Here is a 27,183-nt window from a genome sequence, read left to right as displayed (position 1 = left end):
CCAAACAATTTTTTGTCTGCTCTGGGACAAAGTCCCATGGTCAAGCCCTGTCTAAGCAGAGGCTGTAAAAATGGATAGCAGATACAGTCAGGACTGCCTATGAGCTGGCCAACTTGCCCCCTCCAGAAAAGCTAATTGTCCATTCCACCAGGTGCATGCAAACTTCATGGGCTTTATTCCAGGGTGCATCGGTCAGACATTTGCAATGCAGAAGTGTGGGCCACTCTCCATACCTTTACTAGGTTCTACATGTTAAATGTCATGGCTCCTCAAAACCCTGGTTTTGGAACTAGAGTGTTAAGGGTGGCTTCTCAGTTGACTTTTACAGCACAGGCATAGAGGTGAATTTCTCCCTCAATTTTTTCACCCTAGCTACTTGTTACTGGGGTTTCGTATGGTAAAGCACAGGGTAGCCTCTTGGCTTGGCCTTGTAGCATTCCAGTCGTTCTGCAATCTTGCTCTTGCGAAGGCTTTGGTACACTTATCATACGGTAATGGATACATTTTGTACAACCATAACCCTGGTTCCCTGAATTAGAAATTTAACCATTAACCTTCAAGGTCACTTCGTCCTTGATTGCAGCAGGCTCGAATGAAAAATGACGTGGAGGTCTGTGACTGCAGTGCTTTTGGGCCCTCAGGGACGAGCCGTGATTCAGGTTTCGGGTCTTTCGAAGGTAAATACCCATACTGTAATGGTTATATGTCTATTTCAGGGAACCAGGATTATGATAATAACGTAACGTTTTTCTATGTCTCGACCAAACTGTCTCAGTTTTCAGTGTCTGAATTTGGTCAGTACTGTACAACCTGGAATAATAATAATAATAATAATAATGTAACAGTGTTAATAATGTGGCTGTAGAACGAGCTGAAATGTGTCCTGCACACTAACATCTTCTCAAACAGAATGGAGGAATGGTTGATGTATTCCTGATCTCTGTATAATTGACGGTCATTAGTAGGTACTGTTTTTCTTCATTCTGTTCTTACTTTGCAGTACTTAGCCAAAGATGATCCTGTTAGTACTTCCTATATCAATACATAAAACATTTTGCATATTCATGTCATATATAGTAATATATATATATATATATAGTATTATATATATATATATATATATATATATATATATATATATATATATATATATGTGTGTGTGTGTGTGTGTGTGTGTGTGTTGTATTTAGCCGTAGTTTTTTTAATAAGAAAGCGAAGCCATTTGACTCCAACGGTCTTGTATTTGCCGCAGTTTTTTTTTTAGTTATTTGATTTAAATTTTTATTTTTTAACGCTGGCAATGACCACACGAGGGAGACAGAGATGTTCTCCGACTGGTAAGAAGACTGGGCAATTGGTTCATTTATTCTGGAAGTGACGTCTTCAGCTCTGCAGTGGATATTTGGAAAGCAGTGAGACAGGCATGTTTGTATTTACAATTGTTCATTTGGTACGCACTAACTAGAAACAATAATAGCACGGTTGTTATTAATAAGCAGTGTTTTTTTAGTTGAGAGTAATATCGCGTAGACGATGGTTGGGTAGACGGTGGAACAAAATGAATTGTCACATGCTGCAAATTAAAGTTCGGGGTTAAAGGTTAACGTTCCAGCATATCTTGCTGCTGGGTTCATCACTGTAATTGAAGTAACGGTATTTATTATCTGGCAGGCAACAATAGGCTTATTTGTTTATTGCGCTCAGAAATCTGATCAAGTAATCGCAAGTATATTAGGTTGAAGCACTTGTGCCTTTGAAATAACTACAGTACAGGCTTAAGTAGGTAAAAGGGTGCCTTCTTGAAAACATACGATATGCTCAGTACTATTTTATACTGTATTATTATTATTGTTATTGTTGTTGTTATTAAGAGGCTAGGGTAGCAATGCCCTCGAGCTGTGATGTTCACGGTAACTTGTTACAAAACGAGTACGTGTAGGTGTAATGTGCGTTAAATAATAGGGTTACGTTAAATATTACGCTGCCACATGCATGCAAATATATGAAGTATATATTGGGACAGCAAGCAGACCATATTCCTTTTTCATAAAATTATACTTTGTAGTTATATTGGTTGATATTTTAAACATACAGTACAGTGGCTCTCAAAAGTATTCTTCCCCTTGGACATTTTATTGTGTTACAACATGGAATCAAAATGGATTTAATTAGGAGTTTTTGCAACTGATCCAACACAAAAAAGTCCATAATGTCAAAGTGAAAAATAAAATCTACAAATTGTTCTAAATTAATTACAAATATAAAACAGAATATAATTGATTGCATAAGTATTCATCCCTTTTGCTATGACACACCTAAATAAGCTCTGGTGCAACCACTTGTCTTTAGAAGTCACATAATTAGTTGAATGGAGTCCACCTGTGTGCAATTAAGGTGTTTCATATGATTTCAGGTTAAATACACCTGTCTCTGGGAGGTCCCACAGTTGGTTAGTACATTTCCTAACAAAAACTACATCATGAAGACTAAGGAACATTCAAAGCAAATCCAAAATAAGGTTCTTAAAAAGCACCAATCGGGTAGGATATAAGAACATTTCCAAGGCATTGAATATCCCCCGGAGCACAGTAAAGTCTGTTATTAAGAAACAGAGAGAATATGGCACAACTGTGAATCTGTCTAGTCAGGGAGGCCACCAAGTGGCCTATGGCGACTCTAAAGGAGTTATAGTCTTCCACAGCTGAGCTGGGAGACACTGCATATGGCAACAATTGCCCGGGTGCTTCATAAAACTGGCCTTTATGGGAGAGTGGCAAAAAGAAAGCCATTGTTGAAAAAAACTCACATCAAATCTCGGCTACAGTTTGCCAGAAGGCATGTGGGAGACTCTTTGAGACCAAGTGGAAGAAGATTCTATGGTCTGATGAGACCAAAATAGAGCTTTTTGGCCTCAACGCTAAGTGCTATGTTTGGTGCAAGACTAACGCCGCACATCATCCTGAGAACACCATCCCTACCGTGAAGCATGTTGGTGGCAGCATCATGCTATGGGGATGCTTCTCTACATCAGGGCCTGGAAAGCTTGTGAAGATGGAGGACAAAATGGATGCAGCAAAGTACAGAGAAATCCTGGAGGAAAACTTACTGAAGTGTGCAGGAGACCTGGAACTTGGGAGAAGATTCATCTTCCAGCAGGACAATGACCCCAAACATACAGCCAAAGCCAAACTGGAGTGGCTTAAAAACAAAAAGGTCAATGTTCTGGAGTGGCCCAGTCAAAGCCCAGACCTCAATCCAATTGAGAATATGTGGAAAGAGTTAAAAATTGCTGTTCACAAAAGGTCCCCATTCAACTTGACGGAGATTGAGCAATTTTGCAAAGAAGAATGGGCAAAAATTGCAGTGTCCAGATGTGCAAAGGTGGTAGAGACTTATCCAAATAGACTCATGGTTGTAATTGCGGCCAAAGGTGCCTCTACCAAATATTGACTCATGGGGGTGAATACTTATGCAATCAATTATTTTCTGTTTTGTATTTGAAATTAATTGAGAACAATTTGTAGATTTTATTTGTCACTTTGACATTATAGACTTTTTTTGTGTTGATCAGTGTCAAAAGCTCCTCATTAAATCTATTTTGATTCCATGTTGTAACACAATAAAATGTGGGGTGAAAACTTTTGAGAGCCACTGTAAAGCGTTTTTTATTATTATGTTATCCAAATCTTGAAATCAGTTTTATAGAATGATTATTAACACAAATTAACATTACAGTCTAAAAGTAACTGTTTGCTATTATAGGGTTGTACTTACAGTTTGGGTATGTGTTTGACCAGAATGTATTCTAGTATGTGTTAAACCCTAATAGAACCATTCCATGCGAGTTCATCACAGGTTAGAAATGAATTACACGAATGTGAGTTGTCGATGATAGTGTTTAGAAACTGACCAGCTTTTGACCCTGTGAGTTCCTGAGACATGCCACCATTCACTAAAGTTTTGCTTGTGATACAGAATTTTGTGTTCATTTGAAGCCTCGTTTCCCTGACACATTACTCATCAATATTGTAAAATCCTGTCACCCCCATAGGTCATGATGTCACACTACAACAGACTCCAAAAAGGGAGAGTTTCTAAGTGATAATACACAGTTTCTGTCAACGAATCTTTTGCTTAGATAGCCACTGTTTTGAACATTAAAGGGTAAATAGCTTGGTTTTATATTGCATTTTAATTAAAATTATTTTTATAACATGCAAGCAAACCCCTGCCCCCCAAAATGAAAAGAAAAAAAGTATCCTAAGTATCCTTTATATAAAACTATTTATCATCAATCTGCAACACCTAATAATAGACACCGCAGATAACAGCCTGTATAATGATCATATTTATTACCTTCATTACCTGCCTTTTACTATAAACAACAGTTAACATGACAATGATTTACCCCACGTGCTGCACCTGCTGCATCGCCATTCAATAACTGGCTTTCCTTTTAGCATCACTCCTACATGTTGATCAAACTGTATCCAAAAGACATGCCTCCTGCAGCTGCTCAGCCTTGTATTCCCCTCTCTTTTCTTGCCAGTTAGTTATCGATTTATTGACTGAGGCTGTGTGGCAGTGTCCCTTTGAGCCTCTTCCTTTCTCTCTCACTACCCAGCAGTGACAATACTTTACAGTGTCCGTGTTCCTGTCTCCAACCTTTATTTTTAAGGTCCCTGAAAAAGCTGTAAACTATATTTCACTCAAAATCTGGTGTCAGATCCTCCCAAAGCATTGAAACAGCCCTTGTCAAAATGAATGCCATTCTGACCCACTTCGTTGTTTGTTTCTTGGTTAAATTTTTTTTATCAATTTTGCCACAGTTTTTCTACCCAATTGAAAAGGTTCAATTTTAATCACGCTTACCAATCAGAAGACCTGGTAATCCGCTGGTGACCTCTGTTTACTCTGAAGCCAGTTGCATCTTGGATGTTGCCAAGGTATTAAACTGTGGAACAAGGGCATGCAAATTTGGTAAGCCCAATTATTGTTTATTTCAATTAAAATGCATACCTAATATATATGTATATTGTGTTCATCCTGTTTCAGAGCTGAACGGATGGCTGGCTTGTGGAAATCATATCAGAGGCTGATGTTAATACACCCCTGGAAAATACAAATTCTCACTGCTGGTAAGAAAACCTACATTATGACACTTTTGATTCCAGTCTGGACAGAGTGTTAATGGACTGAGCTTAGAAGTCACCCCAGCAAACAGGAAGTTCAAGTCAATCTCAGAATTCATATGTATTGTACCAGCTGGGCAGAAATCACTTTCAAGTTTTTAAAATCTACACACAGACCAAAAAAGAAAACATTAATGTTCTACAGAAGATGGTTATGCATTTGTCAGTAGGTTACAAGGTTAGCAAATACAATTCTAGTAAGGGGCTTTGTTTTTCAAGAGAAGACTATTTATGTGCTAATTAGAGGTACTCGACTCTTGACCACAGAGGGACATGCAGCAGCTCCTGGGATATATCCTAGAAGTAACACCAAGACACCAAGTAACTGGGTTTCTTGATGTCTTGTATAAAATTGTATATGAAAAGGACAGGATCTCGAGATATGGCAAGATTCAGATCATCTAGACAGTTATGAACTTTAATATTATTTTAGATTTATGATTATTAGTGTTCCTCTATAACCAAATCCTATTTAAATTCACTCTTTCAAGGTCTTCTCTTATCGGGCCATACAAGTCTGTGAGTTTGATGAAACAATGCATAATTATTACACGAAACATAGTGTTATTTCATGTTAAAACAAGCAGCAACTAAAATAGTATACTAAAAAAGGGGAGCCATCCCTTACACACTAAGAAGCCAATAGACAATAGTTGGATTGCAGTTTGTTTTTAGAATTGCTTAAATAAACCCATTCAAATGTACAGCATCATTTGCACAACACATCTGTTAACACTGTGGAGAGCCACGGGGACAAGCAGGATCAATCATGTGCTGGCAATAGCTGTGACTGGACGCTGGATGGCGATATATTGCTGTGTCTCTGTTGAGTATGTACAGACTATAACTTCAATGTCTAAATGAACATTGGTAATTAACAATATAATAAAAAACTGAGGCAGTTTGAGGTTGATTTGATTTTGTTGGTGTCTTATAATACCCACATCTGATACAAGGTGCAACAGGGATGGAAATAAGACTCCCATTGCATAGCAGTTTGATTTATTCCTGGTTTAATAAGACACACCTGAGTTTGTTACCTACAGTATGTACTCTGTCTAATCAAGCTTATAGTAAAACCTGGAATGGGTGAAATTGCTATGCAAAAGGAGTCTTATTTCCATCCTTGTGCAAGATAGAGATCTGATGGAGGGCAAGCAAAAGTCTTACCATTATAGGGCCATGCTTTTATAAAGAAAACATACAAAGCATTTTGGAAGAGACTGTAGATCAGTGGTCCTCATAATACAGGGTTACAGATGTCTCAGCCTTTGTGTTTAGGGCAGCAGCAGCAGCATCACTTTAACCAGCTGCTATCACTTTAACCAGTTTACAAATCTGCTGCATGTGTGACCTACATAACTGCTGAAGGAGTGGTTTGAGGCTAGATTCAGTGACCTCTGTAAGGGAAAAGTGTGAAAACCTGTAGGTTTCAGTGTTAGGGGATCAGGATTATATGATAGCCCAGTGTTTTGTAAACCTGTAGGTTTTAATGTTAGGGGATCAGGATTATATGATAGCCCAGTGTTTTGTAAACCTGTAGGTTTCAATGTTAGGGGATCAGGATTATATGATAGCCCAGTGTTTTGTGAACCTGTAGGTTTTAGTGTTAGGGGATCAGGATTATATGATAGCCCAGTGTTTTATAAACCTGTAGGTTTTAGTGTTAGGGGATTCAGGATTGTATGATAGCCCAGTGTTTTGTGAACCTGTAGGTTTTAGTGTTAGGGGATCAGGATTGTATGATAGCCCAGTGTTTTGTGAACCTGCAGGTTTTAGTATTAGACGATTCACGATTATATGATAGCCCAGTGTTTTGTAGTTGCTCATGCGATCTTTGGATAGCAGTTACCACAGACTTCTCTTTCTTTAACACTTCAATTAGACAAAACAGCTTGTACTACAGTGTAATTTCCATTCTGACAATTCAGTATTCAGTAACTGACTTATGGCTTATGTTCTGTACATCACTGCTGGCATCTAACATTGCTGTAATTTAATTTTGAGAGAGAGAGAGAGAGAGAGAGAGAGAGAGAGAGAGAGAGAGAGAGAGAGAGAGAGAGAGAGAGAGAGAGAGAGAGAGAGAGAGAGAGAGAGAGAGAGAGAGAGAGAGAGAGAGAGAGTGTGGATGTAAATGTGTGGATGCAACGATTATGTCCAACTGTATTGTCATCATCATTTTAACCACACACTGCTTTAATATAGAATAGATGGCAGATATGTTGTGTGTTATTTGTGCAACAAGTGCAAGATTAAGCAAGGAAAGCAGCAAGTCCACACATTTTAAAGGAATTAGGATTAGAAGTTGGTGAAACTGTACCAGGCATTTAAAAGACCACAAAATTCAGGAGAGAACACTTAAAGACTATAAAACGGATCTGTACTTACATGCCAGTATTTAAAGACCAGTTTGCTATCAATAATCGCCACTAAGAAAATGCCTTGCAGTTTTGTATATACTGGAAGGCCCCAACAAAATGTGTATAGTAGCTTTAAAAGAGCTACAATTATTTACTGATGTAATAATCTGATATCAAAATCAGCAAAATTAATGTGCCCTCATTTCAAACAACCCAGTTTCTATTGAGAAACTGTAACAAATTGTTATATGGTATCCCAAAATCTAATGTTACTGCATGAGAAGCTGTATTTACCTCTGGCTGAGTGTGTGGAGTAAATTCAGCTTATCATCCCCTTTGGAATCACAAGACCCTAGAGACGCATTCTGTCTTCTCGACAAAGTGTATTCTAAATGTGGCAGAAGCCCTTACTCCACATCAGCCTCAGTGGTTATTAAGTAGATGTTCTGCCCACAGCTTTGCCAAGGTGGCTTATAGACAGAATACACTTTTGTGAGAAAAATAGAAGGTGATTAAACAATGCAAATAAAACAAAACTGCATTGCACAGATACCATCTTAAATAGTTATTGAATTTAATTAGATCAGTGGTCCTAGTAGACAGACTACCATTATTTATACCATCTCAATTCTGGCAATATTTTATCTGTTTAATTATCTTTTTTGTTATGTGTGTGTAACAGGGAGATGTCACGTGTGGGTTGTCACTGAGTAATACTGAATCAGACGCAGAGCAGTGGGTATTGACACGCCACACAGGCGCGCAGGGTTAATAACAACACGGGCCTCGACGCTAGGGTACCAACAATGGTAATCCTAGCGCTGGATTTAATAAACAAAACAAAGCTAAAAATAAAAGTTTGCCACACAAGGTAAGCGCTAACCTCACTAAACGAGACGTCCCATTCCAGGAATCTACAACACTACGAAGCACTCTCTATACTTAGTTTGAGATCAAATCCCATAACTAACCTACTGCTCTTGCCCCCAGTAGTCCCGACCTCCCGGTGACTCTGGGTCTTCCTGAGCAACCTTCACAGGCACCATCTTGCAGTTCCATAGTGCTTACCCTGCAGAGTGGACGCTGTCCTCATTGATGTAAGCTTTCGCTCAACGCCCGTCTGTACGGCGCTGCTGCATTCTTAAATAGGCGTAGGCTCCCCGGACACGCCTCTCCCAGCCAATCAGGACCTCCTGATCAGCTCAGCTTCGGCAGGCCGTGCTTTTTACTAAGCAGCAGCAGCACAGCTGAACCCAGCGACAGGGTCCTCCCTGTCACAGTGTATTTTTTTTATAATTTTCCATTGCTGCTTTTGCATAGCCTTTTATTACCCAGGCTTACTATCGAATGCCACTTTTCAAGGGCTGCTTCTGAAAACATTCCAGTGGCCGAATTAGTGAAGTTGTTTTATAATACTAACTTACAGTTGCCCCAGTTGTAGAGGGACAGAAGTGGTAATTTCTTCACTTCAGAAAAATCAGCTTTTCAGAATACTGTAGAATGACCCTATTGTGTTACTGTACTGACAAATGCAAAGAGACTCATCTTAGGGCAGACTTATATGGTGCCACATAGTTTTTGTCATGAAGGGCCATTAAGATTTTAAATAAAAGGTAAAATCAAACTATATAACTTTTTTTTTTTTTTACACTGCACAGCACAGTCCTTTTGCTGATCTTTTTTTTAATGTATCCAGTAAAGCACTTTATGTTCTTTATATTTCTGTATATCTTTATAATGTGTATATATATATATATATATATATATATATATATATATATATATATATATATATATATATATATATATTACCAAACTTACAAGTTCTGAATTCATTCTCACCAGTACTGTATGTTTCAAACACAAAGAATGTCTAGAATATCATAGAATACTGGTACATGTAGGGCCCTCTGTAGGGATGCTAACTCATTTTAGCAGCTAAAGTTACAGAGCCAAAAACAACTAACAAACTTCTTAGAGAAAGCTATGTTGTTTTTAGATGTAAAATACAGTTTAGCAGGTAAAAAAAATCTAACCGTTAAATGCACGACATATTCGAAACAACAGCAGCTAAAAAGGTCTGTGTTGAGGCCAATATCCTGGAGGCCCTGGACAGCTCTCATGAGTAATCTGCTTAGTCAGCAGTCTGTAGGGTTGACGTAAATGTAATCAGCTAAATGCTTTGTTGTCTTGTTATTTGTTTAGATGCAACTTAAGATATAAATTCTAACAAAAAAAAAACTATGTAGGGTCCTGCCAGATCTTAAAGATAATCACTCAAATCTGAGAAATACGACAGACCTGACTGTTAGTTGCTGAAGATTTCACTCTCAAGGACAGGGGTCCTGGGGTGTTTTGCTGTCATCAGCGTTTTGTGTTTCATGCGACAGACACAGTGTTTTATTCCGAGAGTTCAGTTTTATGAGAGGTTTAGATGGAGAATGAATTGTGCACACTTAACTCTCTACTGACTGAACGTCTTAACCACCCTGAGTAAAAGGAAAACAGGATACAGAAAGTGTGATTAAAGCAACTTACCAAATGAAAAAAGTCAGTCCTTATCATTATTGTGCAGTGGAAAATAGGGCCCATTGTGTCTGACCTCTCTCCAGCGCAGAATGTGCATCGTGTTCGATGTGCTTGTGTCATAAAAATGTGCCGTTTTAAAGCCTCAGTTATTAAATTGCCAATAAACAATTCAGTTGTTTTAAGCAGTCAATTTACCAAAGGTCACTAATAATTTGAAATAAGGCAGTTTTTTTTATTATTTTTTATGATTTAATGTCAAATGAACCAAATGCACAGACTTGAGTCACAAATGTTCGGTTTATGAATATTTTGGGAACTGTCTACCCTGAAATTGAGGGTAAGGGGGATACAAAACAATTTAGCTCAAGAGCCATTAATGCAACAGATGTTTGTTTTTTCTTACTTGCACATTTAGATTTTTTGAAAACCAGTTATTTTTGAAGCCTAGTGACTTTTTTTGTGCATTTTTTTTTTGTACCAATACACAGTGGAACTGCACAATGTAAGTATATATATAATATATATATATATATATATATATATATATATATATATATATATATATATAGTATTCTTTTTTAATCAGTGTAAAACATAGGATTGTGTGTGAGCAATGCAGCTGCACATTAACAGTCACTAAGCCCATAAAATATATACATAAATGTGAATGTACATGTGTTCCTTTCCATTGTTTGCCCTTATTGTGCTGTCACAAAATAGATTATATTGGTTTACTTTTCTTTTTCTTCTCACAGCTAAACGTGGCACTGTTAGCGTTTTATGAGATTCTTTTGTTGACTCACTCTATTACACCGTGTAACAATTTTTTTTTTTTTTTTTCCTGGGTAGTAAGTGTTATTTCCTAATTGCTTGTGCCTCAAAAGTATAGAAAATGGCTATTATTCCCCACAAACTTTGCTTTTGTGACCAGGACAGGTAAATTTTAAAATATCACTATTTCCAATGAGAAAACGGGAGAATTTGTGTCTTTTCGTTCACATAGTGAGAAAAAAACAACATATAAATCCAAATTAACATGAATATACTACAAAAGATTTAGAAGTGAGTAGTTTTTCGAGATTTACGATTATACTGTAAATTTACAGTATAATCGTAAATCTCGAAAAACTACTCACTTCTAAATTTTTTGTAGTCATTTTTGTATTACTTTAGTATAAATACATGTTAATTTGGATTCATATGTTGTTTTTTTCTGACTTTATGTGAACAAAAAGACACAAATTTGTCTATATAATAACAGTGCACTCATCTTGTGACTTAAAGTTTGTCAGTGATGATGACTAGCAGAATAATTCACGTGGCCCGGTGTTCTGGGCCTGAAAGGATGCTCCTAGTTAACTGGTGGATTGAAGCCCAGAGTCTAGAAGAGCTATGAGTTTAGGACAAGGCATCAATCTGCCATTCCTGCCCTCCTTGTGTTAGGTGATCTATAATATAACTTCAGCCACTTCTAAGTGAGAATATGAAAGCTGCTGAAAGTGCAGTCATTAATTTTGTTTTATTTTTTATAGCTTCTTCTTTAAAGAGCTCCAGTCAATCTAGATGATAATAAAGTGTCTCTGTTTTTATTTTATTTCATTAATAATTAAAGAAACACAAAGACATGACAAATGCAGTGCACCGAGTTTGGTATTTATAATACAGTTCTTCATGTCAAATTATTATTATTATTTTTTTTATTTTGAGGAAAATACATTTTTCCTTTTCGTTCATTTTTTTTCCAGACTTCAGTGTGAGGGGACTTACCTGAGCATCTTCATGTTCCTAGTGCAAGATAACAGATCTAAAATGCCAGTGCAACTGTATACAAAAACGACCACAATCACTTCATTCAAATAGCTTGCAGCTTCGCTGTGGCAGGAGGTTATGGTGTGAGTTACTAATGAAGTGAAATCACCCAGTGGTGGTTGCATGAAGGATTGCTTTCAAACTTTTCTATGTCTAGAATTAAGCTACATCCAATGTTGTTTAATTCTGAAGAGGTTTGTACCCTGTGTTAATTTTAGATGAAATTGTAAAATCAACACCTTAATAAAAATAAACACTTATCCTGCAACATGTGTTTCATTTCAGTCCAAGAATTCTGTTACTGTTCACAGGAGAGTTGTACTATTTATTAGCAAGTTAATCAGGGCACTGTATGCTGTAAATTGCAAATGACTAGTAGCATTAACATTCAATACCAGCAACATTGAAAAGAAAGAAGTAGCTGCCATTGGCCTAATGATTAATGCATCTCTTTATTCAGCTGAAATGATGTACCGTGAGAAGATCGATACCTGGGGAGAATGTACGTCACTTTGTTCAGGACAGAAGCGTCTGACATTTTCTAAAGGATGATAGTAATGTTCCTCTCCGACAGCTCAGTCAATCTGAGCTGCAGAGAACAGTTCCATGGGCAGGAACGGAATTTATAAAGTTGGAAAAGGAGAAGCGCTTATGAAGTTTGGTAACCTGCCAAGGTCAATGCTGTCCCCCCATGGCTTCCATGATTGTCACTCATCTGTCCATTCATCATTTTTTCTACATTTACTCTCATTGAGCAAAAAATACAATCTCCATACAATGGAGACCTTTAATTCTTCTTTTCAATGTATGTTTGGTAGACTTTGTCTTTTTTTATATTTAGGCCTCTATACACGCTTAATTGCTGTATGTCACACATTTGTTCTAAGTGAAAAAAAGAAGAGGTGCTCAAAGGACACCTCAAATAGAAATTTATTTTATATTTAATGAAAATGCTGCGTCACAGTGGGATTGGTTGAGGTAATTACATTTTTTTATGTGTCTACCTTCAGTGGAAAGGTTGTTGTTTAAGTACATTTAAAACACAAAAACATGTCATTTACAGAATAGTTTTACTGGTATTCAGGATGTTAGTTGACAGTTGTGTTTTACTGTGGTCTTAAATCTGATATCAAGGAAATACACTATGGGGTAAGTACAGTAAGTGGCCACTCATTCTGCCTCCCTGCTGTTCTTTTTTGTAATCTCAAAATCTGGGGAGGGGGGAAATTGTCTACTTAATTCCCAGTCTATTGAAGCCCCATTGCAGTTAGGCAGCTAATCATTTAATTGGGGGTTCATTGAGTCTCTGGAGTTGTAGCTGATGAGTCAGATTATGTAAAGCAGATTTAGCTTGTGCAGGTAAAGCTGGACCACCTTACAGATTTAATGGCGCACCATATACTGATGGTTCAACTTTAAATATGAATGGCTGTGGAACAGTAAGGTGTATTTAAAAAGGTTTTGCATTCTCACGAGTCACACCCAATCACAGTGATCATTCGTACCATTTGCATGTGATACGAAATTACATCAATTTCCTGCCATATTACTTTAGTACTTTTAAGGGCAGTACTCTTTACTGTGATGATAATTTGCATTTTACAAGAATCTACTTAAAGTAGTTCATGGTTGCCTACTTTTTCGTGATTCCTACTCCTGGCAAAGGGTTTGTGTGTTCCTGACTTGCCGAGCCATCAACATTGATCAGTGGTTTAATTTGCTGAAAAGGCATGCATATTCAGTGTTTGCCATCTAGAAAGCTGACCTTTCCAGAATGCCATCTGACATGGAGCACTGACAGGCCAAGGGTGTTAGAGGATGACAGAAAATCTTTCCATCTTTTAAATTAAGATGTACCTTCAGTGCAGTATTTGTTGTGTACAGTATATTGAATTTCAGGGCAGTAGTTCTAAAGAATGAAGTATGCAGTGCTCCTATGACCACATAGCCCAGCGTAAAATCTCTAGGTTGGTGAGACGTGAGCTGGTAATGACCTCCAAAAAGGTAGTTTTTGTTAGTGTCTCAGGTTTGTAATTACAACAATAAAACCCATCACCTTAATATGGATTTTGAACAAGTGGTAAAATGCTGAGGATAGTTAATGCCAAACTGGTCTCTAATCAGTCAAAATGGTTGATAATCAAATTCTCAAGTGTTACAGTAGTTCGTATCCCTCATTCAGTCTGTGCAAGCTATAAGAAAGATTAATTCCTAATTACCTTGGGTTTTTAAACACATACAAGATAATCAATTGCTACAAAGAAGATCTTTTCTTTGAGTGGCGATTGATGTCAACTTAGAAATGTGTCACATTGTTTTGAACTGATTTTTTTTTTAATTTAGAGTATCAGCATTTCATAGGACTTGACTCAATAAAACAGTAAAATAATAGAGTTTTTTTTTAAGGATTGTAACAGGGAGAGATCTGTGCTGACTCTGCTGGCGTGTTCACGGGCTGCAGGAAGACAGCGAGTCTTTCCAGCGACAGCGAGTGGGAGAAGTACAGGCGTGGAAAAGTACAGAGCAGTTTCGAAGCAGAAAGGAGAAATTGCATCTTGAATTGCTTTAATCAGAAAACAGGGGACATTGGGGAAACACAGCCGCGTGTGTTTTTCTGATAACAAACAAGCTGAAACTCGGAGCAGCTGATTCAAATTCAGCGCCGTTTTGAGACACGGGCGAGGGGAGGAGCCGACAGCACAGCAGAACAACGCAGTTAAACGAGGCAGTCTTCCCAGCGACAGCGAGTGGAAGCGACAGCGAGTGGGAGAAGTACAGGCGTGGAAAAGTACAGAGCAGTTTCGAAGCAGTTGGAAAGCAGGTTGACGGCTGCAGAAGAAACTAAACTTCAAAAAAAAAAAAACCTCAACATGGTCTTCAAGCCTGTAATCTGTGACACCTGCTTGATGTGGGAAATCCGAGAAAACCCAGCGGAGCTAAACCAAGTGTGCGTAAAGTGCCGCGCGATCCAGGATTTGCATACCGATCCACAAAAAGGGAAACAAAACTGAACCAGGTAACTACAGACCAGTAAGCCTGACTTCTATTATATGCAAACTTATGGAAACTATAATAAGATCCAAAATGGAAAATTACCTATATGGTAACAGGGTACTGGGAGACAGTCAACATGGTTTTAGGAAAGGGAGATCGTGCCTAACTAACTTGCTTGATTTTTTTGAGGATGCAACATCGATAATGGATAATTGCAAAGCATATGACATGGTTTATTTAGATTTCCAGAAAGCTTTTGACAAAGTCCCGCACAAAAGATTAATTCTCAAACTGAACGCAGTTGGGATTCAAGGAAACACATGTACATGGATTAGGGAGTGGTTAACATGTAGAAAACAGAAAGTACTGATTAGAGGAAAAACCTCAGAATGGAGTGTGGTAACCAGCGGTGTACCACAGGGATCAGTATTAGGTCCTCTGCTATTCCTAATCTACATTAATGATTTAGATTCTGGTATAGTAAGCAAACTTGTTAAATTTGCAGACGACACAAAAGTAGGAGGAGTGGCAAACACTGTTGCAGCAGCAAAGGTCATTCAAAATGATCTAGACAAGATTCAGAACTGGGCAGACACATGGCAAATTACATTTAATAGAGAAAAGTGTAAGGTACTGCACGCAGGAAATAAAAATGTACATTATAAATATCATATGGGAGATATTGAAATTGGAGAAGGAATCTATGAAAAAGACCTAGGAGTTTTTGTTGACTCAGAAATGTCTTCATCTAGGCAATGTGGGGAAGCTATAAAAAAGGCTAACAAGATGCTCGGATACATTGTGAAAAGTGTTGAATTTAAATCAAGGGAAGTAATGTTAAAACTGTACAATGCACTTGTAAGACCTCATCTTGAATATTGTGTTCAGTTCTGGTCACCTCGCTATAAAAAAGATATTGCTGCTCTAGAAAGAGTGCAAAGAAGAGCGACCAGAATTATTCCGGGCTTAAAAGGCATGTCATATGCAGACAGGCTAAAAGAATTGAATCTGTTCAGTCTTGAACAAAGAAGACTACGTGGCGACCTAATTCAAGCATTCAAAATTCTAAAAGGTATTGACAGTGTCGACCCAAGGGACTTTTTCAGCCTGAAAAAAGAAACAAGGACCAGGGGTCACAAATGGAGTTTAGAAAAAGGGGCATTCAGAACAGAAAATAGGAGACACTTTTTTACACAGAGAATTGTGAGGGTCTGGAATCAACTCCCCAGTAATGTTGTTGAAGCTGACACCCTGGGATCCTTCAAGAAGCTGCTTGATGAGATTTTGGGATCAATAAGCTACTAACAACCAAACGAGCAAGATGGGCCGAATGGCCTCCTCTCGTTTGTAAACTTTCTTATGTTCTTATGTTCTTATGAAGAGGGCGGCAGTCCTCCAGCAACCGCCTGTGAGTCATGGCAGTGACACGGGGAGGTGGGAAAGTGGGTGTGTGGACTTTCCCCCTCTCTGAATGGCTGAGAGGCGCGTCTTGGGAAATTGTTATCCCTATAAATTGACGCTCTGTTGTTTCCTCAGATCTGCCCTGTTAAACGCGCCGAGAGTGCGGAAGCGCTGGTCAACGACCGAGAACCAGTGTGAGAGAAAGAAACGGAGGTGCAGAGCGAGACATTGAGGGCGGGGAACCCTTGGGCAGACCCCTGATTAGTATATCAGAGCAGGCTAGTGAGCCGGCAGTGTAGGACGGTGATCCGGGTCGCACGGGCAGCGGCGACCGGGATATCGCTGCATAGTGCAGCACCTTTTCTTTGTAGTTTTTGTTACTGTTTTATTTTCCCTGTTTCTTTGTGCCTTCTGTTTTGAATTATTGTTTCGAAGCACCTGCAAGGGCACCGGTATTGTGTACCATCGCTTGGTATGCCCTTGGTTCTGTTTACCATCGTTGGTAAATCAGACCACGGACCCACAGCGCCATCTGCGGGACTAAAGAAAAAACGGCACCCTGAAATAAAACTGGGCACCTGTGCGGTGTTTCCAAATTCACCTGTCTGTCTCCTGTGTCAGTGAATTACCCACCACCCTTCCACAAGGATATATACAGCATTTGTTATTATTTCATAAACCAAATTTCTTCTGAGTGAAATGCAATCATGTTGGTGACAGTTGTGTGTGTGTTTTTCTTTTACATGTAAGTAATTAACATTGGTCGACTAATGCCTCATTTCCACAGGCTACAGGCTTTGGCTGCCCATGTTTCTGGGCTTTTCTTTCTGGCCAACCTCGCAAATTCTTATTGTGTGTCTAAGGTCACTAGGGGATTGTGGGATTATATTGTGTTTTGTTTTAAAGAAACTGGCGGCAACACTGCATTTAGAACAAAGGAGTCTGAGCAATGGAAGCTGAAATTGAAAGAACGTTCATTGCTATTTTCATTTGGCATTACACAGGATTTTAGACAGCCTTCTCAAGACCCAATTGAATGAACCCATCTAAAGAAGACGAATGGAAAGTGAAGCATAAAACTGTAACACAGTTGACATGTGACCTTTTGACCAATTAAACACTTGGATAAAAAAATAGTAATCATACTATTGTAGCGATCTCGGTTCCCGCAGGCAGGCGCATCACACAGGGCGAGGCAATCCACACACAGGCGGAGGGCGGGCACGAACCCGGGACCTTTTGGACTAAAGCATAGTGCCTATATCGCTTTACAAAAGAGCCGGCTTTTTTATGTTGTTTTCTTTATTGCTTTTATTCAAGCTTAAATTCAAATTTTTTTCGAAAATTAAATGTAATAGCTTTATTCTTTTGATCACTGGTTGATAAACTACGAAACATTATTTATTCACATATATATATATATATATATATATATATATATATATATATATATATATATATATATCAACATGAAAGGTCGTCTTTCATCAAACTAACTGTAATGCATTTACGGTAGACATTACGGTAATTAATGATCTAAGTCTTTTACTTTCAGAATGTTTATAGGAATAATTATACAATTATAGCAAATGTTTAAATGAATACAAAGTAAATAACCTGATATTCAAAAAAGATCTGCATGCAAGCGTGTCTTATTTGAAAGCCATACCATTTGTATGAAAAAGACAGAACATGCTTTTCAATACTTAATAGCCTGGTTCCATTCCTTTGGCATGTGAATTGAAATCTCAGACAGTTTTGGATGGAAAATAATCCACAAGTCTGATTTTCTGTAGTGAGTTAAGTGAGCAGCTTAGCACTGAGCTGAGCACTGAAGCATCTGTAACACTGATATGCTTCCCCACCAAACTAGAAAAGCATTTTCAGTGTATTAAAACTTTAGCGACAAACTGTTTTGCAAACCGTTTTAGCCAAACAGTTACAACTGGGTGATTTCAAGCTTTTAACCTCTTCTCCCAGACAGGGGTCAGAATCACAGAACTGTTACATTTACTATGTGTCATGGGGCGTGATTGGTTACTCACTTTGTACTGGTCCTGTCAGACCTGGTGTTGCAAATCCACAGAAACAAGCACCCCAAGCAGTGCTGACCTTGAACAAACCTCACGTCGACACTCTATAAAGCAACCATCTGCTGCCTCTGTCGTTACACTCCATTCTTGATGTCTTTTTTTCTGTTGGTTCATTTTACTTGAAACTGCCAAATTGCATACATTTACTATGATTGATTGATACCGCTTTCCTTCCTAGGAAGTAGTCTCTTCTTTTTCACTTGCGTTTTCTCATGTGAGTGTTGTTTAGAAATTATTTTAAGTCTTGTTGATATAACACTGGCAAACCGGGGCTGAAAGGTGGAGTCACACCTCAGAGAGAAGCCCTTGCAGTGTATTTTAAACTGATGGATACTTTGGTCTTAGCAATTTTAAAGCATACTGTGACAGGGTTGAGTCACGACCCAGACTGGTTACTGGCAAGAATTAGACCCAGAGATAGAAAGCTGTAGTTTTAAAATGCAACAGAATAACAGAAAACACGGGAACAAACAAAACACGGCACGAGGGACAAAATAAAAGGTTCAAATAAAAGAATAACACACTTGTAGGCTGGGCATTAGCCTTCACTAACAAGTTGCAAAACAATAGAAAAATCACAGCACAAGTACTTTTAAGCCTGTGGAATAGTTCCCTATTAGCAAACTCCTTCAGCATTGATGGGGTGTGATTCTAATCAGGGCTCTCCAGACTCAAACGCACGCATTAGTTCTGGTGATCAAGGCAGTAATCAACGGGCTCTTTGGTGTTGTTGGGTCAATTGAGGAGCTGTAGGTGGTCTTCTTGACCTCAAACCAGACTCGTGCAATTTGTTTTATTAGAGTTTAGTTGCTATCCTTAAGTGGATATTTAGCTCAATTGCAGTGGACTGGCGATTCTTAAGTGCCATATTATGTAGATATTAGTTATTGTGTTGTGTGGTTGACCTCCATGAACTTGTCCAGGATGGCTGGTGTATAAACCTGTTGTTTGATAACTTGTCCACAACAAACAAATATAATCATCTCCTTTTTTTTATATAATTAGTGTCCATGTCTTGTCTTGAAACTAACAATATTGTTCTTTTGTTCTAGTCAGCATGAGCAGGGTGGTAAAAACATGTTTTTGGTTCTTTTTCCAAGTTATTTGTTGTCGAAACTCCTGTGAACAAACAGAATCTCCATGGTTTAATTTCTCTGTCGCTATGTCTTTTATTAACAGTGTGTTTTTGGCATTTATACATGCATGTATTATTTTTTAACATGTTGGCTATAAGTAGAATAGTATTTTGTTTTTGGGTTTAGGCATTCAGTTTTAGTTATTAACCACCAAGTAGTACTACATTTAGAAATACAGTACTTCAAATTCAGTGACAAATGCTTTGACTAGAAGTTTTGACTGAAGACATAGAAAAAGACTTCCAGTTGCAACGCCTATCATTGAACTTTACATTGTAGTTATTAAAACTATATTACATTACATTGTAGTTATTTAAAATATATGGTACTGTAACTCTATATTTACTGTAAATTCATGGTGTTGTTGTTTCAGGTACTCTGGTAGGTGTTGGGGATGTTATTTCCCAGCAGCTGGTGGAAAGGAAAGGCTTCGCCAATCACAGTGTGAAAAGGACAGTAAAGATGATGGGCATTGGATTCTTCTTTGTGGTAAGTCAGCAAGTCATCTTCTCCAGCATATTCATTACACCATGAGTAGAAAAAATAATATTCATCTGTATAAATATATATTTGTTAAATGGAAATAGGAGTCTGGTTAATGACAGACTGTATATGTTTTTATGTGTAGTTATGTTATTAAGTGTGTCAGGAAACACCAGTGAAATTAATAGAGTTGTAGAGCACCAGTATTTCGATTTGCCACTGTTTTGGTAATTAAAACAAGACTCAGTAATGTGCTTCCAGAAAACTAGTATTTGTCATACGAAGCTGTTCACTTCAGTGTTAGTGACATAAGAAGGGTGTTATTCAGTCATGACTCCGTCAGTTTACACTCCTGCTGTTCAAACCCCTGAAAGCCAAACCCCTGACCGCAGGTGTAGCAAATCCAATTTGAGGGTTAGTTATAATATCAGCGGGTAGTTTAGCACCGTGGAATCCTGCTGGGTTGGCTATCTGAGAGTTATTCAGAACTCACATTACACTACTATTTAGAATTTAAATTCTTGGTACAGAAGTGAACTTACTACTGTCATTTTTTAAGAAAGCTGTTTACCCAATTTGGGGGGATTTCTGTTACATACAGGTTGTGCTTTATATATGAGGTTATGGTATACATTTTGTTATGGTAGTACTGAATGGTGGTACGGTGGTTAAAAAAAAAAATTTTTTTTTTTTTTTGTTCCTGGGTAGTAAGTGTTATTTCCTAATTGCTTATGCCTCAAAAGTATAGAAAATGGCTATTATTCCCCACAAACTTTGCTTTTGTGACCAGGACAGCGATGTTTCAAAATATCACTATTTTCAATGGGAAAACAGGCAAATATGTGTCTTTTCGTTCACGTAAAGTCAGAAAAAAACAACATATGAATCCAAATTAACATGTATTTATACTAAAGTAATACAAAAATGACTACAAAAGATTTAAAAGTGAGTAGTTTTTCGAGATTTACGATTATACTGTAAATATGTGCAGTTTTTCGAGATTTAGGATTATACTGTAAATACAGTATAATCGTAAATCTTGAAAAACTACTCACGTCTAAATTTTTTATAGTCATTTTTGTTGAAAACTGGAAGAAAGTGTGCGGCAAAGAAAGCTGTGGATGATGCAAGGGCTGCTCATCGAATCGTTGATATCATGAGGCACGTTCAGCATGAAAGAGGGGGTCTTGGTCTCAGTTCAGCTCCTCCTGTATGGCACAAGGCAGCCCCAGCTCAACGGAGGAAGCTGGTAGTCAATGAGGTGCAAAAGCAGGAGGAGAGGATGATATGCATAAAAGCCTTTTCCCAGTCCAAGCAGGGAGAATGGATGAGATGGGAGAGTTTGGAACAAGGCAAGATCGGCTGGCAAGACCTATGGACAGTGGAACATAGAAGAATCAGCTTCCTCATCAAGTCAACATATGAGATTCACCCATCACCACAGAACCTAAACCTCTGGGTGCCCTTTGTGTTTGTCACCAGCAACATTAAGGCACATTTTGACAAGATGTAAGGTGGGTTTAGCCAAGGATGGTTTACTTGGCGCCATGACCAGGTGCTATGATGTTTGGCCTTGGCATTGGAAGACAAGCGTAACATGACCAATAAGTTGCCACCAGTTCCATCAAAACATTACACACAAAAGACAACATTCCTCCACCCAGGAGAGCAACTGCCAAGAAAAGGTGTTAAAACCAAGCCCTGCCCAGGACAACTGGAAGCTGCTAGAGACTGGAAAATACTGGCAGATTTTGGTCAACGGCTTATTTTTCCGCCTGAGATCGCCACCACTAATCTTCAACCAGCCAGGTTTACCCAGTGGAGTTGGGTTGTCGAGGATTTGTGGCATACTCTACAACCCGGTTTCTCAGAGACGTCGTATTCAGTGGCCAAGAGTTGCATCGCACAGTCCGGAACTTATCTGAAGCAGCAGAGAGGAGCAGCAACTGGCTGTTGTTGCGACAGAAAGATTCTGGTTGGGGATCTCAAGCACAATATAAAGAAAGAAACACTGATGTATGGGTAAGTAAGCTGGGTTGAGTTGTGTGGGGGACGGAGGGGGGTGATACTTGGACGTCGAAGTGTTGTGGGCTAGTCGACGAAACACAGAGGACGGAAGGTGCCCACTTGAAGACCCCAGAGATGTACCCTACTTAACTCAATCCACACTGTTGTGATGCTGATGCACCGGGGAGACAGCACCCTGGTTGATGCAGCCATTGTGTGTGCTGATGTGCTGGGTTGGCAAAATAAGCTGATCCCTGGAGCCAGCATTACACTTCAGCCATCAACATCAGGCAGAAGGATATCTGCATCATCAGATGGAAGGGAACGATGAATGGAGATGCAGATGGATCACATTAGTTTACTGTATGCATTAGTTTACTGTAAAGCTACGTCTTAGTTGGTACTTATTTTGGTGCGAGCCGAGTTCAAATCAGCATGAAGTTTTAACATCTACTCTCAGGTAATGGAAATTTGAATGTTACCAAAGGCTGGTGTATCACGTGTGTTATCCATGGGGTGTGTTATATTCTAGGTAGTGCACTGAATGCCAACTACATAAGACAAAGCATGGCAGAATGTGAAGTTAAAACAGGATTAAAGATATGTGGTATGAATTATAGAATTTGGTATATCAACGCAAAGCATCCAAGTGCAATTTAGCTAGGCTTAGGCAGTTACATAAAACACATCTATGACCTCCAGGTTGCATGGTTGGTTGAAAATCAAATTTCCTTTCAAACTGTTACCAAGGGGGGTGATGTGACAGAACCAGTATAAAGGTGGTGAAGTGTTGACATATCTGTGTTGTGGTGTACTCGTTCATAATATGCAGTGCTGAATCAAACGGCTGGGAGGGAATCAGTTGTCTCAGCACTTGCTGTACTTCCACCCAATGGCTAGTTGGGTAAAAAAAAAGACCTTGAGATTAAGTAGCTAAAACATTAAGTCAGAGGTTAGTGGTGGAAAGCTTTGACATACATGTGAATGGAAAGAAGCACAAAGGAATCAAAAAATAAATAAAACAGGTTGAGAAAAACAAAATAGATTTGTAATATGGTATTAGAAGTATTTGACTGACTGATTTTTGTAAAATGTTTTCAGACTTGTCAAATAATGTGTTTAAATAAATTTCCGCATTTAATACATAGTGTTAATAGGTAGGGCAAAAAGACCCACATAAGATCTAGCAGTGCTGTGCTTCACCTTTGTTAATTGCTGTGTTCAACAAGTGACTCGGGCAGGCGCTGAAACACAGTACCAAGGAAGAACAACCTCTCCAATATTCTCCCTCGCTTCCTTGGCATTCACTGAAGCAGTCCATGTTTTCCACGTTTCATTGTTGGTGGCAGAGGTGATCCCTAATGTCATTCATTTAGGCAGCACCCTTCTCTGCCATCATTGTTCACATTATCCTCTGGCCTCCAGTGTTCTGCGAACCACCTAAAGGAGACCCATTGATGACGGCGTTTACATATATTTAGTTGTCCTTGATGCACTGCTTAATATTCATTCAGTTATTACTTAATACTGGTGAACAGTCTGTTTAGGAGAAAACGAAGCACTGATGGCAAACTCAGTCATTGCATTATAAAAAGAAGTGTGTTCTTAAAGCTTATTAAAGTAACAATGACCTCCAGCGATATGGCCCAGTTTAAGTATACATGTGACTTGCTGAAACACAAGAAATTGGGTTGTTTTGCTATATTTGTGTCTTAAAATAATAGCTTTGGGGGACAATGTAGAAAAAAACTGAAATGTTGAGTTTTTACAGTGTAATGGACATGAGAAGATCAATACATTGATTGAGAACTTTTCTTTATGAATGCAACATGTATGAATTCATGAAGCAAGACTTAGACTTTGCATTGTCTTTGTATAAGGATAAAACACACTTTTCTGGCAGTTCATTGTGATCAATACAGATAAAGTCAAAACAGGAGACTGTAGAGAAAGCAATCACCGGCACACAATACAACGCTGTGCCTGTTGTAGCAACTGTGATGCTTTTGTACTGTACTGTGAACAAATGTTATTCTGTTCTGTGATATGCCTTTCCAGGTAAAGACCCTCTGTTAAACCGTGACCATATTGGCTTGGTAGGATATAAGTATTGATACTTAAAGTCTATATTTAAATTTCCAGTTCTGTGTTTATATAACTAACCAACCAGTGACCCCATACATTATACAGTATTCGATAGAGCAGTCCAATTCTTGTTTAAATAGCCATTTCTGTGTTTCTATCTCCAACTTCCAAGCAGTGACCCTATATAATTGAAAAAAACAAACTATCATTGTGATTTTGGTGTGTGGCTATTTCCCCAGGGAACACAAGGTCCTGGAATGGCCTGCACTATTTCTACCAGAGGAGGTACTGTTTAAACAGCCTCTATTTTCCTAATGCAGAATGTTATTTCATTTCCACACCACTGTGTTAGGAAAATCAGTAGACTTTAGTTCTGATGATTCAGATACAATGCTGGAATTTGTTCTACTGTAGTAATCAATACTGTGGCAAAAGCTGCAGGTGGCAGTGCATGAAACCCTATTAATGTCAGTGGAAAATTAGGGAGAACGCTGTTCAACTCTCCCAGGACCAGTATGCATGAATGTTTCATAGGGGGGGAACAGAATGGGGTTTGGAGGGGCTGTTCGTTTGAAGTGGGCAAATACGCCTGGAGCACCATGTATTGAGCTTGTCCAGGGCAGCTCCTTTACTAAAGTACCTCAGGTTTTATATAGTTACTTGATTCCCCATAAATAAATAAATTTATGATTTCCAATTAGTCTTATACCAACAGTTATTTGAGTAAAATCTTAATAATATCATTGTTTAGGGTTATAGTGCTTTTCAAGGGGAAGATAACCCCACATGTATCTTTTTTCCTCTTCCCATAAATAAAACGTAGCTGAGTTTGTTATATGGTTATATTGTTGTAGCTGATTTAAGCACTAGCTTCCATGTTTTGTGTTCTAAACAAGGAAGATTACTCCTCCGCATTTCCTATGTATTATGTTGTGTATGGTTCTCATTGCCAGTTTTTTGCATTTCCTACTAGATCTGGTTTCTGTCAAAATAACATAGTCTTTGAATTGTATTTATGATTGTAAGCTTCTTATAATCATGTGTACAAAATTTGAATATTATTTTGTATACATAACAAAAGGGTTTGGGGCAAGATCCTGCTTACCCACACAGATGTTGCTTTGAGAAAACTTGAAACAAAGGAAAGGAACAAAACAAACAGGGCCTGTAAATTAATCAGAGTCTTGCAGCCATCTCTGATACATATCTTAATCTAAATTGCTGTAATTATTGGAAATGTTGAATACGTTGTGAAAACTTTCAGTATGATTCAGAGGATATTATGCCATCCACAAGTATGGATGACCATTTTTTAGGACGTGTAGTGTCTGCTACCATGGTCTTAAGAAAAGTGGATCCATTGTACCATTCTGCGTTGAGATTTATAATCAACGGGTTATTCTGTTTATCATTGCGATTTGTATCATTTGGCTGGTCTGACGACTTTATCTTTGCGAACTCTGAAACACTGGTACATAATTGTTTATAAGGCTATACTTTGCAAAATCTCAAATTGCCTTAATAAATTGTTAATTGCAACTAGTAGTATTTCTAATATTACAACCCAGGCTGTTCACAGTTCCTAAAGTTTGTAGGAGAGTCTGGGAAAAAAAGCATTCAGTTTTCTTGCTTCATGGTCTTGGGATGAACTTCAGGATGACCTGAAACTCAGTGTTTCTAAAGGAGTCAAAACAAAAACATGTAGCAGAGACATGGTTTTGTTTTGGCCGATGCGCCTAAATTGTTTTTGTGTTCATTTGATTTTGTGTTTTTTTTTTTTTTTTTGGGGGGGGGTGGGGGTGTGTGAGCTGTGCCACCTTCTTCACCAAGTATCCCTTGACCTTTAATCTCAGTAGGACTTTCCTGGTTAAGTAAAGGTTAAATCATCATAAATAATAATAATAATAATAATAATAATAATAATAATAATAATAATAATAATAATATATTCTTATATTCTACTGTCCAGTGTCCTTCACTAACTTTCTTGGATATTAGTGTAAATAAAGGTATAGAACCCAGCAGTGATCTGCTATGAACTGGAGAACTGTCTGTAAATGAGTGGTTTCAATCTCGTCAAGATACTCTTTTTAAAATCATTTCCAATATGTTTGTCTCTGTATTTTATAGTTAAATATTCGCAACATAAACAGCAATAAAGAGCTCTTTGTGTGTGAGATGGGTCAAGACTTTTCAGGTTTATAACAGTAAGAAAGGGAAACAAAATATTTCGAGTAGATTACTTTGATATAAAATATACAGAACTGTACGAAAAGCAAACAAAAAATGTATTTAATTGACGTAGACGTCTGTGCCTTGAACAGTGCGTCCTGTTATGAGTACGTCTGTCAGTTTCAAGAAAACAACTGAATTGACAGCTACAACTTTTGACAACTCTGTTACCAGATGTCAAAAAATAAATAAAAATCTTGTCATCATTCAAATTATTTATATTGAAAAGTATATTAACATAAATTACAATATTTACAATGTTTGTGTTTTACAGCTCTGGGTATTTTGATAGTGTAAGAATTATCTTTTCTTCCACCATTGTTTATCGATGGCTTGCAAAGGAAGCTGTTCCTCACTGGTCAGTTAACTAGCTGCCATGCGACAGAATCGCAAAAATAGACACCAATCGCTTCAGTGTCGCCCGCCACATTGCAGGCTGTGAACAGCTCATATAAAAAGTACGTGATTTATTTATTTATTTATTTGTTTGTTTATTTATTTATTGTCGTGGTGCGGTGTCGTTCGACACATTCAGTTGTCGCGTCGAATCCAATCTGTATAGGCTTTAAGAGTTAACTTGAAAATCAGAAGTAAATAAAATTATTACATTTTTTTTTAGTTGTACAGTATGTTGTTGATTGTTAAAATTAATTTATTTTATATTGAATTACATTTTTTTCTACAATATGTTTGTCACATTGATGATAAATGCTTTATTTTTGACTTTTTTTTAAAGTCATTACATTCAATATACTTCATATGAAGTATGGAACAATAGCGAGTAAAATGGTGGGACATTTGTGTGTTTGTTCTGCGTGCTATTTGTTGGTGTCCACACACATTTAAACAACACATTTATTTT

At 38.0% G+C, this 27,183-nt stretch overlaps 1 protein-coding gene across 3 annotated transcripts in view; it reads left to right on the top strand.

Annotated features, from left to right (window-relative positions):
* The first annotated feature begins 1,358 nt into the window (after positions 1-1,358).
* mpv17 (mitochondrial inner membrane protein MPV17) overlaps positions 1,359-27,183 on the top strand; it is a 43,209-nt gene continuing 17,384 nt past the window's right edge. The window contains exons 1-3 of one of the 3 annotated variants that reach the window (XM_041249744.1): positions 1,359-1,421; positions 5,056-5,138; positions 19,888-20,003. In XM_041249744.1, coding sequence (XP_041105678.1) covers positions 5,066-5,138; positions 19,888-20,003 — 189 coding nt within the window. In that variant the 5' untranslated portion in view covers positions 1,359-1,421; positions 5,056-5,065. Of the gene's footprint in view, positions 1,451-4,203; positions 4,947-5,055; positions 5,139-19,887; positions 20,004-27,183 lie in introns of those variants that run through there. The other 2 variants (XM_041249746.1, XM_041249743.1) reach the window with 2 other exon arrangements.

The sequence above is a fragment of the Polyodon spathula genome, chromosome 5 (assembly GCF_017654505.1).
Source record: "Polyodon spathula isolate WHYD16114869_AA chromosome 5, ASM1765450v1, whole genome shotgun sequence".
Classification (NCBI taxonomy): Eukaryota; Metazoa; Chordata; class Actinopteri; order Acipenseriformes; family Polyodontidae; genus Polyodon; species Polyodon spathula.
Note: the sequence above shows the minus strand (reverse complement) of the source record. Positions and strands in the feature narration are given on the sequence as shown.